We start from the raw sequence: 15,748 nt of genomic DNA, 5'->3' as shown, positions 1-15,748 counted from the left end.
AAGAAAATTATTTAAAAAAGTTTCTTGCGGTTCACTCGATCATTTTTCTTATGTTCTCTACATCTATGAACTTGTAACTATCAAATCTTTTTTCGTCATGATCTGTCTTTTTAGTTATTAAAAATTGAAGGTATTCATTACGTCCTTTTTTTCCAGATGAAGATCGGATTATTATGGTCATTAAATTATATACAAGATTTACGTAACTGATATTTATCGACGTTTATCAAAATCAAGTAATTGGTATAACAATTGTCACAATTGTACAAATTATTACAGGTTTTTACAAACTTAATATGTTTCTATGTATGCATTCAGTTCATAAATTCTTCAAAGAAGAAAGGTTTATTAATAATATTGATTGGATAATATTTGTTATAAAATTTGGGTAGGGAAGAGGGGGAGGGAGCGATGTGCTTTAATGGCAAAGAGAATTTCGACCGCAATCGCATTCATTTTATACATGATTACGCTTTCATTACGCTAAAATAAAAATAAATGTTCGGTGAATCAAATCATTTTGTACAATGAGATATAAATGTATCTACCGAGAAAAGAATCTTAACTATTACATACATTCTCATTTCCAGTTGGCAGATTTTGGATTAAAAAATCAAAAAGGGTGTGTCTCTTTAACAGATAAATTCTGAATACTTTTCTAATCTGCAAATCTTTATTCCGTTAAAAACAGAGGTAGAGAAGAGAAAGTTTTGAATCTTTGGCATTCGACATTAGGCTCTAATAACGTATAAATCGATTATAAAAAGTTTATCACGTAAAAAAGAGATATGTCGTAATTTTCTTTTTTTTTTTTATACATATATCAATTGGACATATGAATCTATACGGCGATTTGTCTTAAATTTTTTAAGACAAATTGGCTCTACTAACTATAACGTTAATCACGATCCTTTCGAATTACACTTTGCTACGAAACAAACGAAAAGGATGTTTCCAATGACAACGATGCCATTCACGTGTTCACGTACGCAGCTGACGGTCTGTGTGTGCAATTCAAAAAACGTGATAAATGCACGAGTGCAGAATAATTAGTAGACAGCCAACATGCACTTTTTGCCAAAGTGCTTCCAGTGAATGTAATAAAATTTTATAATTATTGCGATATTCGTAACTAGGTAGGAACTACTAAGATATATTTAAGGGCTATGCAATTTGTAATTGACGCAATAAATTTATTGATAAAACTAGAATCCATTGCGTTATTTAATAAAATCGACTTTAAAATCGATTTTAATAAAAACGATATATCTTGTAGCTTAAATAACATACTATCACTGAAGCGCATAATTAACTTTTTAAGCATCGCGATGTATCGACTTCTATTGCAAATTACGGTCAGCACAGCGTATCGTGATAGAACGACATATATATTTATAAATATATATATACTATAACAGAACATTATACAAAACAACAAGCGTTTCGGCGGCGGCCGCTATTGACTCGATTTCTCTTTTGTAATGTGTATATACTAATAACAATATATATATATAACATAAGTTAACGTCATTTTAAATATAGCTAATTAACTACTAACGATTATCTTACATTGCCATATCATCTTCTCGATGAATATAATAGTAAAAAATTGGCTAGTTTGGTAGATAAAAAGGTACGAATATTCATTGTACATCGTCCAACGATTGACTTTCTTGTGCGCTTTCGTTTTCCACCTGCGTAAAATGAGGTAGTTCAGCTTTCGTAGCCAGCTCTAATGCGTGCATCCATCTAAAAGTTCCATAAATATATATTATTATTACTATTATTATTAGTAGTAGTAGCATTATTAGTATTATTCATTTACACAAGATACAGGTAAACGACCCAATTATTAGCAGTGTCTCAGATGTTAGAAATTCGGGTTTAAATGCTTTTATGAATATATAAATTATATTATTATCAGGATTTTTTCTGTGTGTATACGTGAGCGTGTAATAGACTAAAAAGTTAAAGGTGAAAATAATAAAATAAAAAAGTTAATAACTTTCAAATTAACTTAGTTTATTTTAAATGAATTAATTTTTAACTTTAATTAATTATTTTTAAAACATAAACTTTATTAATTTTTTTTGTAAAAATTTATCTGTAAAAGAAAAAATTGTGAAACAAATACGTTCTCATATAAAAAAAAAACAATACTATCTTATTATTTCGTATAAACTTAATAAACTTATAAATAAAATGTTCAATTTATTTGATAATCCATATTGTAGTTATTTTGTTGTTTAAAATAATGTAAAATTTGAAAAATTATAACATTTAAAATCTATAAATAATACTTAAAAATTTTTAATTAATTTAGTTAAAATATATTAACTTATCCAACCTTGAATACATAATTGTATTAATTTTACTTAAACTTTTTTTAAGAATTGTACATTAATGTTATTGTTACATTAATAATATTTCATTAATAGTACAATTTTAAATTTAAAAAAAATATTTAAAATGAAATTTCCAGTATTTACAACACTATCAGTAATTAGGCCATTTACCTTAGATAATTTAAATAATTTTTGTGCTCACTTTTCTTTGTCCTCTTGAGACAACGCTTGCAGATAGTAACATTTTCTCGAATGATGAATCTTGAATGCTCTTATCCGATCTTTCGTGTTCAAGGGGTCCTCGTCAGGTAGTTTAGTACCTTCCGTAACCATAAAACCCGGCATGGGAGTCGCTGTCATGGCCATGCTTTCTGACTCTGATTTGAATGAGTATAAAACAAAATCAACGTGCAACGTAAACCATCGTTTAGTCCACGGTTTGCTGGCCTGTGTTTTCAGTAACAGGTATCCGGATAATACTGATGACGCGTTCGCTGATACCTGTAGCAAACTTGGCACTGGTCCAGATGGCGACGACGGTGATTTAGTGAGCGGTTGAGTGAGCGCAGCATGGCAGAGTCTGCACACTCTCATATTCTTATTGTCTTCAAATAATAATTTCTGATTTGAGCATTTACTACAAACCACCTGAAAAAGTATCGAAATTATTATATATGTTAAATTATTATCAAATATTAAATTGATGCATATAAAATATTAAATTTTTGCTAATTGAAAATATTGGTATCACTATTTCAGCCATGCTAATTATAATCTTACATATAATTTAATCGCCTATCGCTGTATATTGTGCTCATAAAGTTTTTCAAAGAAACATTTTGGTTTCATTTAAAGTTCAAAATAAGTATAAATTCTATTAAAATTTGTATAATTTTTTATATGAAAATTTTAAGGTTGCATTGGTTTTCATTAACAGTGTTTTTTTCAAAAGCTCTTAATATTGCAAGTAGTTACAAGTAACATGCTTAATCAATTTGAATTTATAAGAATATTATACAAATTTCGAAGTAAACTTCATACTTCATTATTTTAAATTTTAAACAAAACAACTAAATTACATTTCTAAAAAAAAGCTTTCTAACCATAATAATAAAGCTACAATAATAAAAAAAACTATAATAATTATAATACAAAGATAAAATAATAAGTGCTTAAATTGTACATAAGATTAATATAATCGAAACTGACAAATATTTTCAATTAGCAAAAATCCAATATTTCACGTGCATCAATTTAATAATTGGTAATGAAAAATTAATTTTAATGTACAACACTTACTATTCCACAAGCCCGGCAATTGTGCTTCCGTTTCATCACAGAGAAAATAACCTCGCAAACCATGCATCTGGTTACTTCATCAGCCTTAACCAAGGAAGTTTTAACATTTCCAGTTTTCAGACTGGCCTTGCGTCTCATAATCTCCTGCATTGTCTGGAACAGCGCGTCCAGCCATGCTGCTTTTTCCGCGGCAGCATGCGTATACAATTCGACGCTTTTATTTTCGTCCCTTATGTAAAAAGTATTTGCTGTTTCTAGATTGTCTCCCTCAACTACTTGTAAATTTTCCACCATAAATTTAGCTCTTAATCGATATATAGGACCAGGAATCAGTCTTATTGAGCAGAGTAATAATAAATCGCTAAACTGAAAAAAGGTAAAATAATTCTAATTAAATATCAATGTATGTTTTATAAATATTAATATACTATGTAAAATTAATAATTACCAAAAATAAATGTCTCTCCTGATGGTCACCACTACGCGCTGAGATTTTCACTATACGCCCTTCCTTTATTAGCTCGCGTGTCGCACTGACTAGATCAGTTGCATCATATATACTCTCTTGAATTTCTAAAAGTTTCTTGAATTTGTCGATCTTTTTCATTGCCTCGTTTGTATGATTCGCGGCGGTTGACACTAACTCCAGAGCCTCTGAAATTTAACATTACAATAAACGGTAACTGTAATTCATAAAAAATATAGGATGTGCAATATATTTCGGAAAACATAAACAAAAAAAATATATGTACAATTTTACTCACTTTTTGTGTCTTCATAATCCGGATTATCTTCAGTAAGATTTCTCAAATAATCTTTGAGAAGTAGCTCATATCGCGGTAGCCTCTGTATAGGACTCAACATGTGATGCGCCAGTGACAATTTGGCGCATTCGTCGAGCTTCTGAATTTCGTTAACGATTGCCGCAAATCTGGGAACTTTGTTTTGCAATGTGCTTATCAAATTCATGGCATAATCGAAATTCTTTACGTACTCTGTATACATTTTAAGGAACGGCGCAAAGTTCTTCATTATATCACCGATTCTCGGATTGGAATCCCAACATTGCATCCTCTCCTCGAATTGCGGTAACAGAAAGTCGTTGTGGAACTTATAAATAGATTTAATATTTGAGAACATGTGCTGGACAGTCTCTGGAGGGAACATCGGATGTGCTCGGTTTTCCTGGTCGACCCTGAATTGAAACACCTGGTCGATCAAATGTAGAATGTTGACGTAATTCTTCTCAGTCGCCAGTAACTCCTGTGCCACGCGCAACGCCTTCTTTCGCTTCGAGTCGGGAGAACCTTTCTTCGCTAGCAGTTTAGGCTCTGATATCGAGTCTTCCGTGTGATCGGCCACAATGGCGGAATCCGTTTCCGAAGATCTCGTTTCCTCTGACTCTTCTTCACTTTCGGATTCGCTTACCGCGTAGGTATCTAATGTATATTGATGAGACCTTCTCTCCGAAGCTACGTACCTGCGTTTATTTTTAAAAAGACAAACTTTGAGAATTTTTAAATGTAAGATACGTAAATTATACATTACTCTTTTTATGAGAATCTCCACACATACCTGCTACTTCTATATTCTAGGACACTATGCGACATTTTAATGTAGGACGTTTCAGTTGAAGTTTCCTCGTGCCTCGTGATATCGATGCACTCGGCGGGCGTGGAAGCGGACATAACGAACGGCTGAAATCGTGAGAAACCACCAAAACTGGCGATCCTGTGGAAGGAATGTCTGACATATCGTTGCTCCTCGACACCTGTTGCTGCGTCTTCCGAATCTTGTGAGTTCCCATTTTCGCTGGTCACGCTGCTTGACTGTTCCGACAAACGTGGCGCTACTTTGGAATGTTCGTCCTCCTGCTGAAATTCTTGCTTGCTGTCCTCTGTGATCTCCAGATCAGTGTAAAAAGTGCTGGTGGGCGAACTGTTTTTCGAACCGAACATCTTGAACCCCTCGATCGTCCGACTACTACCGTCCCCAGGCTCCGGGAACAGACGTGTCATCCAGGATGAAATGTCCCTCAGCTGACTTCGTTGCATCCTACGATCAATCATGTTGCTAATTGTAGACAATTATCGCGTGTATCTTGGACATGAGGACAATTGGAGCACGAACAGAAGAAACGATACATACGGCAATAAGTACTCACAGAAAAAACAGTATCAAGCATTATATAGTATCAAATTAAAATTATTATATTCTACTTAACAGATTATATTTTCTTTCTTATATAAAGCAATAATAATTTTATTTATACTACATATGTCTTATTTAAAAATAATTTTAAATTTTAGCAAAATATTTTATATTTTTTTATTTCAATACTATGATAGTCACCTAAAAAGCACAATATGATGATTTTAATAATAACAGTATTTAAGAAATTTAAATCTTGGTTTGAAAAGATTATTATTTTCTATCCGGTATTTTGTCTTCTCGAGACATGAAAATTATTATTGAACAATAACTCAACGGAAATGGATTGAAAATTTGTAATCCATTTTAAATTCATTTGAACACATTTTCGATTAAAAGACAGCAATTAAGTCATTTCAATCCTACATGAATGTAAATGGATTGCATGACTTGCGAAAACTTCTTTTGCATTGGAAAAGTCAGAGTCACTTCATTTCAATCTTGTTTTATGGATTAAAATGGATTACATGATCCGCATAACTTTTTATGATTGAAAAAATAGAAATCTCGTAATTTGAATTCGCATAACTTTTTATGATTGAAAAAATAGAAATCTCGTAACTTTAATTTCATTTGATAGATTAAAATGGAATAAAAGAAATTCTTAAATTTTAATTGGATAGAAATGAATTCATGTAATCATAGCCAAATTCTTAATTTTTTTAATCCATTTCTATCTACAATTAATTTTTTAAATTGATTTTTGTTTACTGGGGAAAATATACATATTTTTCTTGATTATCCTATACAAAATTTCTTCATCAGAAGCATGTAAGCAAATTATATCTGTTAATACTATATTTATATTAAAAAATCTTTCTTTAAATTTTTGTGTTGATTTTTCAACGTACCGATAATTAATTTAACATAACGTAGGTATGCCATTTAAATATTTTGTGTTAAATTAATATTCAACATTTCTATTTTGAATGTGAAACAATCACATTCAAAATAATACAACTTATAAGTAAATGAGCAAATAACATAAAAGTAATGCAGTTTGGAAATGTTAATTTTAACATAAGTAAATAAAATGTACGTGTCAACACACTATAAATATTCTTATTTTAAGAACATCTTTATTGTACTCTTTAGATAATTATTATAATATATAAATAAAAATATAATGTATGTTTTGTTCAAATTATCATATTTTTTGAAGAAGATAAAATTATATATAAACAAGAATATCATTATTTTATATATAAGGAAGATATACAGTTGGAAGAGTTATGTAAATTTAACATATTGCACGATTTATTTAACAGTTCACTTTTTCTGTTAATTTAACAGAGGAGCAATATGTTAAAAAGTAATACAAATATTATGTATTTATAAAATTAACACATTGCAACACTTTGACAAATTCGAAAACAAATTGCGGGTAATTCTTCAGTACAATTAATATTTATAATACATAATTGATATGCACATTTTATTCACCTTAGAAATAAATGACGTTTCAAAACTACATTATTTTTGTTTTTTGTTCTTTTGCCCACAACTTATAAAATTATAAGATATTAACATTACGGACATGCTTGGCTTTTGTTAATATCTTACCTATAAGCATTACAAGTTTTTTTTTTTCAAATAAATCACAAATCACTGCGGACACTCGAATGCTGTCAGTTTTCTTTAACTTTGTTGACAATAAATACCTATATGAAGAAACATTGTTCACGCGCGTGTTGTTGCTATCGCAATGCTGACTCATTAGTCTACTCGACATAAAGCTAAAGCTTTTTTTCTTTATGACGATAAATCACGCGGCTAATCCATGCTCATATCGCTATATGAGCGAGTACGTCGTGCCTCAAATTTCATCGTCGTTTTTACGAATGCGAACATTATATGGGATACTTTTATTTAGCGGATATTACAATCTCGACACCGAGATATATACTTTCATAGTCGACATGATGGTTCCGAAATCACGAGTGCGCGATAGATCTCTCGGGGGAGGCTATTTAAAAACGCATCCTCCTCTTAGATCGATCCATTACGCTAAAATTAACGTGCCGGTTCATTCCAGCGCGCGGGCGAGAACGCTCGCGTCGGCATCGCTAATTGACACTCGACGTGATTTGAACAGAACGAACGAACGAACGAACGAACGAACGAACGAATAAACGAATGAACGAACGAATATACGCGTGCTTGCAAGCGCGTGTAAACACACGATTCTGTCTGGCATACTCGCGTATCTTTTATATTTCAAACATGTGAGAGCGTTCCGATTTCTTTCACCATGCGGTAGAAAAAATTTTCTTAAATTCATCCTTTGTGAATGACTCGAAAAAGAATTTTCTCCTAGAATTTAGTCTGAAAATCATGAAATCATGAATCGTGGGGCGACATGAACTTCAAAGCATTTTACTACAATTTTAGTAAAATTTAATCGAAATATTTTACATTGCACCGGGAGAAAAATTTTGTTTTAAACAAAAAAAAAATACATTTTCTTAAAACCACATACGTTTGTTCTGTTTAAGTAAAAATATTTACTTTCAAGTAGACACACACACACACACACACACACACACACACACACACACACACACACACACACACACACACACACACACACACATATTATCTTAAGTATTTATAATTTAATATTATAACATTTTTTATATTTAAATAATGATTTTACAAACAAGCTAATAATATTATTAAATTTAATTAAACTTTTAATTAAATTTTTTTAGATTAACAAATCTAATTGTGTTGAATATAAAAACAATCTAACAGTAATTTCTAGAAAGAGAAAGAGAGAAAAAATTGCAAGACAAAAATACTAGATTAAAAATTACTTGTTGTTTCTTTTTTTGCATAAATATTTCAAATAAAACATTTATATTTTGACTGCGAGTAAATAAGCTATTAGGACCCACAGTAAATAATTTTTTGTTTTACAATATTATTTTTCTTAATGTATAAAATAGTTTGATTAAACTTGTCTAAAATTTAATCACATCTTACTATAAAATTTTACTGAACAAATGTAAAAAAGAAAATAAAATTTTTCAAAGTCCTTGTTGTCCCACGACTATCACAATTTTAAGAGGACAAATTTAAGAGAAAATTCTTTTTGTGTGGAACTCACGATTGAACATTCCGTCTTCTATAACGATCGACAAACTGGAAAGTCTTGTTTTCAACACTAAATTTTCAGTTTAATTTGCCGACGAATATCGTTCTCCTGTGCCTAGCCTTGCCATTTTCTGATGCTGCATCTGCGACGTAAATACAGACGACTATTATTATCTTATATCAACGTATCGTCAGACCGGTAGAATGAATGTACGGACTATCCTCAAACGATTAATAGGCCGGGATTCACTTTAAAACGATCTCGAACGCGGCTTTCCACTCTGCACTTTACGTCCTGTTTCTAGTCATGACTAGAGAGAAGTGGCAACTTATCTAAATTTATTTATAACAGCACAGAAGCCCAGGGCGCAAAATCGTCCCCGTGAAACGGAGAACGTCGTCTCGAGATTACATCGGATTAGTAATAGAGCAAAGTCACTAATACTGGCACACCATTTTGTTTTCGAGTAATATTTCTTAAACAAAAACTAAAAATAAAACATTATGAGCATGAATACAAATTAGAAAGTGACTTCCATCGGAGAGATGTAGCAGTTTTTCTAACACTTCTTCGTATTTTATAATAATTAATGTTTTCGCAACATAATTTAAAAAGAGCGTCTGAGAAATTGGACCCCAAAACTGGCACCCTAGGCAGTAATAGCAGAATTCAAAAGCGAGGAAAGCAAGCGTGAACTATAAAATAAATTGATAAAGTAAATAATAAAATACATTTGTATGTATTAAATTTATAAAATTTATAAAATTAAAAAGGCTAGAGTTGGACCCTTCCGCTCCATAAAGGAAGAAGGACGGCAGTTGTGGAATATATCTGGGTCGATGGAATATCATAACATCTCGTATAATTCGCATTCAATTCTAAAAGCAACTTAAAATTACTTCGTTACAGTCTACTTAGACGTTGTAGGATGGTTACTGGTCACTGATATTCGCTGTGTTTTTAGAAAAGCTGAGTTTCTGTTTTGCATGTAATAGAGATTTTTGCAGGTGTACGTACACCCTCTACGTAAGTTTCAGAAGTAAATTACATAATTTTTTTAACTTTAGCCTAAGGCCTTGAATGTGAACTTTAAATGTTGAATTTAATGTGTGTATGAATTTGGCAAATAAAAAAAATCATGTAATATGTGGGCTGTGGAATACGGTCGTCCGCCTGTGCATCTCTCTTGCTTTACAATTAATCTCATATTGTAAATGTTGTATAATGCCTAGAAGCAAAGAAATTAATTAAAAAAGTTTGTAAGCCACAAATATTATATTGTTAAAAGAAATTTTTTTAATAAAATATATTTCATGAAATGTTCGTGAAGCATCGTTTTGTGTGCACTTATTTTTTTTTTTAATGTAAAATCTACGAAAGATCATTAATTTATATTTTTTTTAAATAAATAAAAGTGCTTTCCATGACATTTGTTGTTAGTATTCCATGATCTCTCTGGCTATTTCACAAACGCATCCTTTTTTCCCTCTTCACTAAATTATAAATTACGTTCATTCTATATAACCGACTTCTATCTATAAGATGATTGATAGAACTCTAATGGCTAATATAATAAACTGGCGTTGGGGGGTTAATATTGTGTCGCGTTAATATTCACTGAGTTATTCTTAATCGAGTCAATATTTGCTTAGATATAGGCAAAAAACAAAATAGTATTCCATCCTTTTCTCTACGTTTTGACATCTTACTGTACACGTAGATCCATCGCGTCTGACACCATTTGTCCTACCTTAAAGTATTAAAAAAAGTGTGAAGAAATTCATGAAACATCTGTCAGCATTACAATTAAAGATATCGTAGTTATTGTCTGTTTTCAAAAGTGTATCGTTTTACGCTGCATAGTGATTTTATATTCCAAACCGCACTACGAGAAAAATAAGAGAGAAAAATATGAACAAAATAATTTTAGAAAACTACAAACGTCTAAAATCTAACCTAATGTTATCAATAATATAATCACTATTGTTTAAACTATGCAGTTTGCAAGAGAAAATAGTACAAATTTTAAATTTTTATTTTCGCGATGTTATTTGTTAATTTTATTGAATTATAAAATGATATCACGACCGGTGTCGGTTCTATATTAAGTACTATTACCTTTATACGCTTAATTTTATTTTCGCTTTTCAAGAATTTGTTTTTAGTAGATTTTATGTGCAAAGAAGCCATAAATGCTCGAATTACGTCAATTTTCATTCCTTTAATTATCCAAACAGATTATCAGTATCAACACAGTGCAACGTTTAGTTTCCGAGAAATGAGAGAGTGCTGCCTCTTTAGGATGCTATTCCAGTATTGGTGACTTTTCTTTACATTATTTAAAGCGACAAAAAATTATTTAGTATCAACCACCCTTGACTTGAAAAAAATTAAAAAGCTTTGTGCTATAATAATGAAAAATTATAAAATAAAGCCGTAAAGAATATATAATAAGATCGACTTTCGATAAAAGGCTAGATGTCTAACATGAAGGATCATAAATTATATCTTCCGTTATCTCATGCGCTTATCCGCTCCGATTATGAAATCTTAATCTGGCACTCCCATTAGTCCGACATTTCCGTGCTGTTAAAGAGATAATTAATGCAATCTAAGTAAAAATCTAAACTTCAAAATCTTTAGAGCAATTTAAGAAATGGATAGCGAGGAGCAAATACGTTTACAGAAAATTATCGAATAAGTTAAAAAACGTTCTTCAAAAATATTGGGTAAATTAACTCTGCTCTTACAGTACCGGCCAAAATTATATCACCTTTCGATTTTTAGAGCATAACTTTTATCGAAGTGTATCGAATGCACTCAAAATTTTATAGTAAATTCTTGATGAAAGGTACACCTCATATATAAAGTGTAATGCGATTTGACAACATATACTATGATCTTCGAATTTTTTATTAATTTTTTCATAGTTGCACTTTTGTACTTTTTTTGTTTTTCGTGTCGCAATCATTGTTTTTACCACCATAACCTAGTTGTAGCAGTTAAATTTAATATTCCACATTATTTATACTTGTTATGACTCAAAATTAATTGATTCAAATTTGACATATTTTGGAAATTTTTAATAAAAATAATTTTCCACATGTTGCTGTTTTTATTATTTAATAAAAAGTTATTATTTACGTAAGTTATACTTATCATTAAAATATATTATGATTTAAAAAAGATTTGTGCTTTTTAAAACAAATTATACTCAAAAATAATCGAAAGGTGATATAATTTTGGTCGGTACTATATATATTGATTTCTACACACAGGAAAATACACATATTGCAAATAATAATTTGAATTAAGTAGAATAAAAGAATGTTACTTGTTTCACAAGCTTATTACACAATTGTTTCATAAGTTTATATACGTGTTCATCCACAAATCTATCAAAATTTTATCAGAAGCATCAAATTTATTCAAAATATATGCTGAATCTTAATAAGTTTAATACTTCAATTAAGAATGTTAAGTTACAACAAAATTCGCTTAAAAATTTATCACCTGCTCATTATTACAATACAGTAATATAGATATTAGAGGTCAGGTGCTAGGAGCGAACCAAAGATATAAATAATTCGGTATTATCCTTCTTATACTCTTTATTCAAATAATCGTCGCGAGACTAGTTTCTACTTAACTTTTTCAATCGCTTTAGCAATATAATTAAACAAGCTAATACATAATAATTACTAACAAAAAATATGTATATTGTAACGATCAAAAGTTACTTTTAAGAGTCATGCGGAAGCGGTTCGAATTTAACATGTAATTTAGAAGTCATTTGTTAGCTTCCGGTGCACACATCACATAGTCATTTCACTGTTAATAGTCGATGAAAATTTGTTTATTATTCTTTGTGCTCATTACCTTCCTACGATAAAATTTTATAATATTCTTCAAAAGAGCAAATTCTTTCTCTGATTGTATGAACGAGTTTTTCTAAAAGTTACGAATATAATATTTGAAGACTATAATTAATAAAATATTCATTGTTAAAGATACCATTACTTAAAAGAAGAAAAGTAAATTGAATGATCGCTTTTCTTAGAATTGATATGTGTATTATAGGCTTTACTTCGTTTCCTCCTTCCCTATATTTATGATAGTACTGTAAATTACTTGAATTAAGTAAATATTACTTGTTTCAACTATTTCATCCCAAAATCTATCATTAAAAGAATTAAAAAAATTGAATTAAAACTCATATTCTGAATTCCAATAAGTTTAATACTTTAATAAAGAATATTAAATTAACACGAATAATCGATTTGCTTACTATTTTCTGACTTTTCTTCGCTAAAATTATATTTTCTTCGAAAGAGTATAAATTCTTTTTTTTAATACATGGTAGTGAGTTTTTCTTAGATTTGTATATTTTTAAGACTATTATTTTAAAAAAGTCTTAAAAAATTCTTTGTTCAAGATAACTGTTACTTAAAGAAAAAAAACAAATTGAATAATCGCTTTTCTAAGCAGCACAATTGATATTTTTTTATTAGCATTAGCATTAGCTTTAGTTCCTTGCCTCTTGTTTTACATTGAAGACGATACTGTAAATTACTTAAATTAAATAAATATTACTTATTCCAAGTACAATATTTCATAAGTTTATACATTCAGAAATCTGTCAAAAGTCTCATGAGCATAAAAAAATTTATTCAAAACATATCCTGAATTTTAATAAGTTTAATAGTTCAATCAAGAATATTAAGTTAACAGGAAAATCCAACAATTTGCTCATTATTCTGATTTTTCTTCGATAAAATTATATCTTCTTCAAAAAAAAAATAATGTAAATTTTTTCTTTGAGTTTATTTTATACAATAACGAGTTTTTTTCCAATTTGTGACAATTATATTGTAATTTAAAACTATTGTATCAATAAAATGTTCTTTATTAAAAATAATCATTGTTATTCAAAGAACAATAAATTGAGTAATCGCTTTTCTTAGCAGCAAAAGTGATATTTTTCTGTGTGCATTATTAGCTTTCCTTCTACCACCGTGCGTGCATTCAAGACGATATCGTAAATTACTTGAGTTAAGTAAATATCACTTGTTTGAAGTATTTCATAAGCTCATATATCTGGATATAAATCTATTAAAAGTTTCATCGTAAACATAAAAAAGTTTATTCAAAATCTTTTCTGAATACCAGTAAGCTCGATACTTCAATCAAGAATACCAAGTTAAAACAAAAATTCGATTTGCTTGCTATTATTTTAACATTTCTTCAATACAATTTTATATCCTTCGAAAAAACGAGTATGAATTTGTTCTTTCGAGTATATGATAGCGAATTTTTCTTAAACTTGTGACGAATACATTTCAAGGCTATTATTAAAAACAAAATATTTTTTTGTTAAAAATAGCCGTTACTCAAAGAAGACCAATCAAGAGTATGCATTCAAGATTACGAATACAACAGATGGAAAAAAAGAATTGCCGCCTGAATCTTTATCGCGAGGTGAGGTAAGTAAACTGGAAAATTAAAAAAAGAAACTGACGCTCTAAAAATGTGAACTAAGCATCTATTTCTGTCTAGCGTCCGGTCAACGCGCAGTTAATGGGGAAGTCAAGCGGCAAATTGCTCGTCTACCTTCAACCTTCCACGAAGAATCAAGAGGAGCGTGATTATCGAAGCGATTTGTCGCACGACGACCTCGCGCGCTCGATCAATTTCGCGGCTCCGAAAATTATATCGGAGTCTGCCGGCGGCGTGGCGGCGTGACGGCGGCCGAGAGGGCGAAAGGACGAAACAGGTGCGTATACAAATACCGTCCTTGCCATAAGGTACTACGCCCTTCGCCTTCCAGCGGAACCCGGCGCGCGGGGACCTGTCCTTGCGCCACCCTTCTCCTACGCACTCGAAAACGAAACGCGGAGTCTAACGTCGATGCTGCGCAGCGGAGGTAAAGCGGAAAAGAGGCTCGCGAGGAGGAAAACGGAGGGAAAGAGAAAGAGAGAGAGAGAGAGATAGAGACGCGGAATACACGATAGCTCTCAAGTGCCGCTTATTACCTCTTGCCTTGGGCTCGCTCGTAGAGTAGCGGAACAGCAACAGGCGCACGCGGGTCGGCGCGGGCATAATGATGACGTTTAGGCGAGGCGAAGTGAGGCGAGACCGATCCTCCTCTCAGGCTCAAAGCTCAGCGGAATCGCCGGCGTCCATGGCCACGCCGCGCGTGCGGCGGAACGAGCGGGTTGATCAGCGGCGGGTTACCACGTCGCGCGACACCGCGTACCCGCGGCGATCGGCGACGTGAGGTTGACGTAACACGGGGACGAGCCCGAAACACTCGGAGGGGAAGCTCGATTAAAGGACAGCGAGAAAAACGGCACCCGGAGGATGATTGGAGTCGCGGTGAGGCGAACGCTGAACGTCGCTCAAAGTATTTGCGGTTGCACTTGGTTGCACTTATCGAACTTGTCGAGACGTCGAGTAAGGCCAGCGCGAAGCGGAGTACAAGCGATCAGGTACTCCGATTTACGCAAATTCGTCTGGGATGCGCGTCGATACTTCGGCACTCGGCCGCCTTCGCGACGCCAACGACGTCGACGGCGTTGCGCGTTACTACAGGGAGACCCTCTCGCGGTTAGCGTAACTCGGAAAGTGAGGGATTTCATTGTTCTCCGATGATAATATAACAGCTGTCATTTAAAAAATACATATTAAAACACGACGATTTTTCCCCACATTTTTATGTAAATTTCAGAATTTTTCATAATTTCTAAAAAATTGTGCTAAATCAATAATGAGAAATAGTTGCATGTACCTATATTCA

The 15,748-nt window shown here is 31.8% G+C and overlaps 2 protein-coding genes across 11 annotated transcripts in view; one reads left to right on the top strand and one right to left on the bottom strand.

The window, feature by feature from the left end:
• LOC113004787 overlaps positions 1–15,748 on the top strand; it is a 204,049-nt gene that overhangs the window by 176,155 nt on the left and 12,146 nt on the right. For 5 of the 8 annotated variants that reach the window (XR_005574758.1, XR_005574757.1, XM_039449115.1 and 2 more), the window contains 2 exons: positions 14,336–14,435; positions 14,509–15,748. The exon at positions 14,509–15,748 is cut by the window's right edge and continues 1,035 nt beyond it. The exons of 1 other annotated variant lie outside the window; for it this stretch is intronic. Coding sequence is in view for 5 of the 7 variants with exons in the window: in XM_039449115.1 (XP_039305049.1) it covers positions 14,336–14,435; positions 14,509–14,694 (286 nt within the window). In the remaining 2 variants the exon portion in view is untranslated. Of the gene's footprint in view, positions 1–5,662; positions 5,801–14,335; positions 14,436–14,508 lie in introns of those variants that run through there. 2 more of the 8 variants (XM_039449114.1, XM_039449113.1) reach the window with 2 other exon arrangements.
• On the bottom strand, positions 198–15,204 carry LOC105208068 (FYVE, RhoGEF and PH domain-containing protein 4). Of its 3 annotated transcripts, none has more exons than XM_039449112.1 (7): positions 8,965–10,926; positions 5,220–5,699; positions 4,409–5,124; positions 4,093–4,298; positions 3,645–4,010; positions 2,548–2,993; positions 198–1,749 (listed from the first exon to the last, which is right to left on the bottom strand). In XM_039449112.1, exons 2-7 carry the CDS (start codon positions 5,696–5,698, stop codon positions 1,644–1,646), a joined length of 2,319 nt encoding a protein of 772 aa, XP_039305046.1. In that variant the 5' UTR covers position 5,699; positions 8,965–10,926; the 3' UTR covers positions 198–1,643. The 3 variants fall into 3 exon arrangements, with proteins under 3 accessions (XP_039305046.1, XP_011176128.2, XP_011176134.1); XM_011177826.3 differs by lacking the exon at positions 8,965–10,926 and adding an exon at positions 7,419–8,325; XM_011177832.3 differs by lacking the exon at positions 8,965–10,926 and adding an exon at positions 14,985–15,204 and having other exon boundaries at positions 330–1,749.

Source organism: Solenopsis invicta, chromosome 5, assembly GCF_016802725.1.
Source record: "Solenopsis invicta isolate M01_SB chromosome 5, UNIL_Sinv_3.0, whole genome shotgun sequence".
In the NCBI taxonomy this organism is placed as follows: Eukaryota; Metazoa; Arthropoda; class Insecta; order Hymenoptera; family Formicidae; genus Solenopsis; species Solenopsis invicta.
Note: the sequence above shows the minus strand (reverse complement) of the source record. Positions and strands in the feature narration are given on the sequence as shown.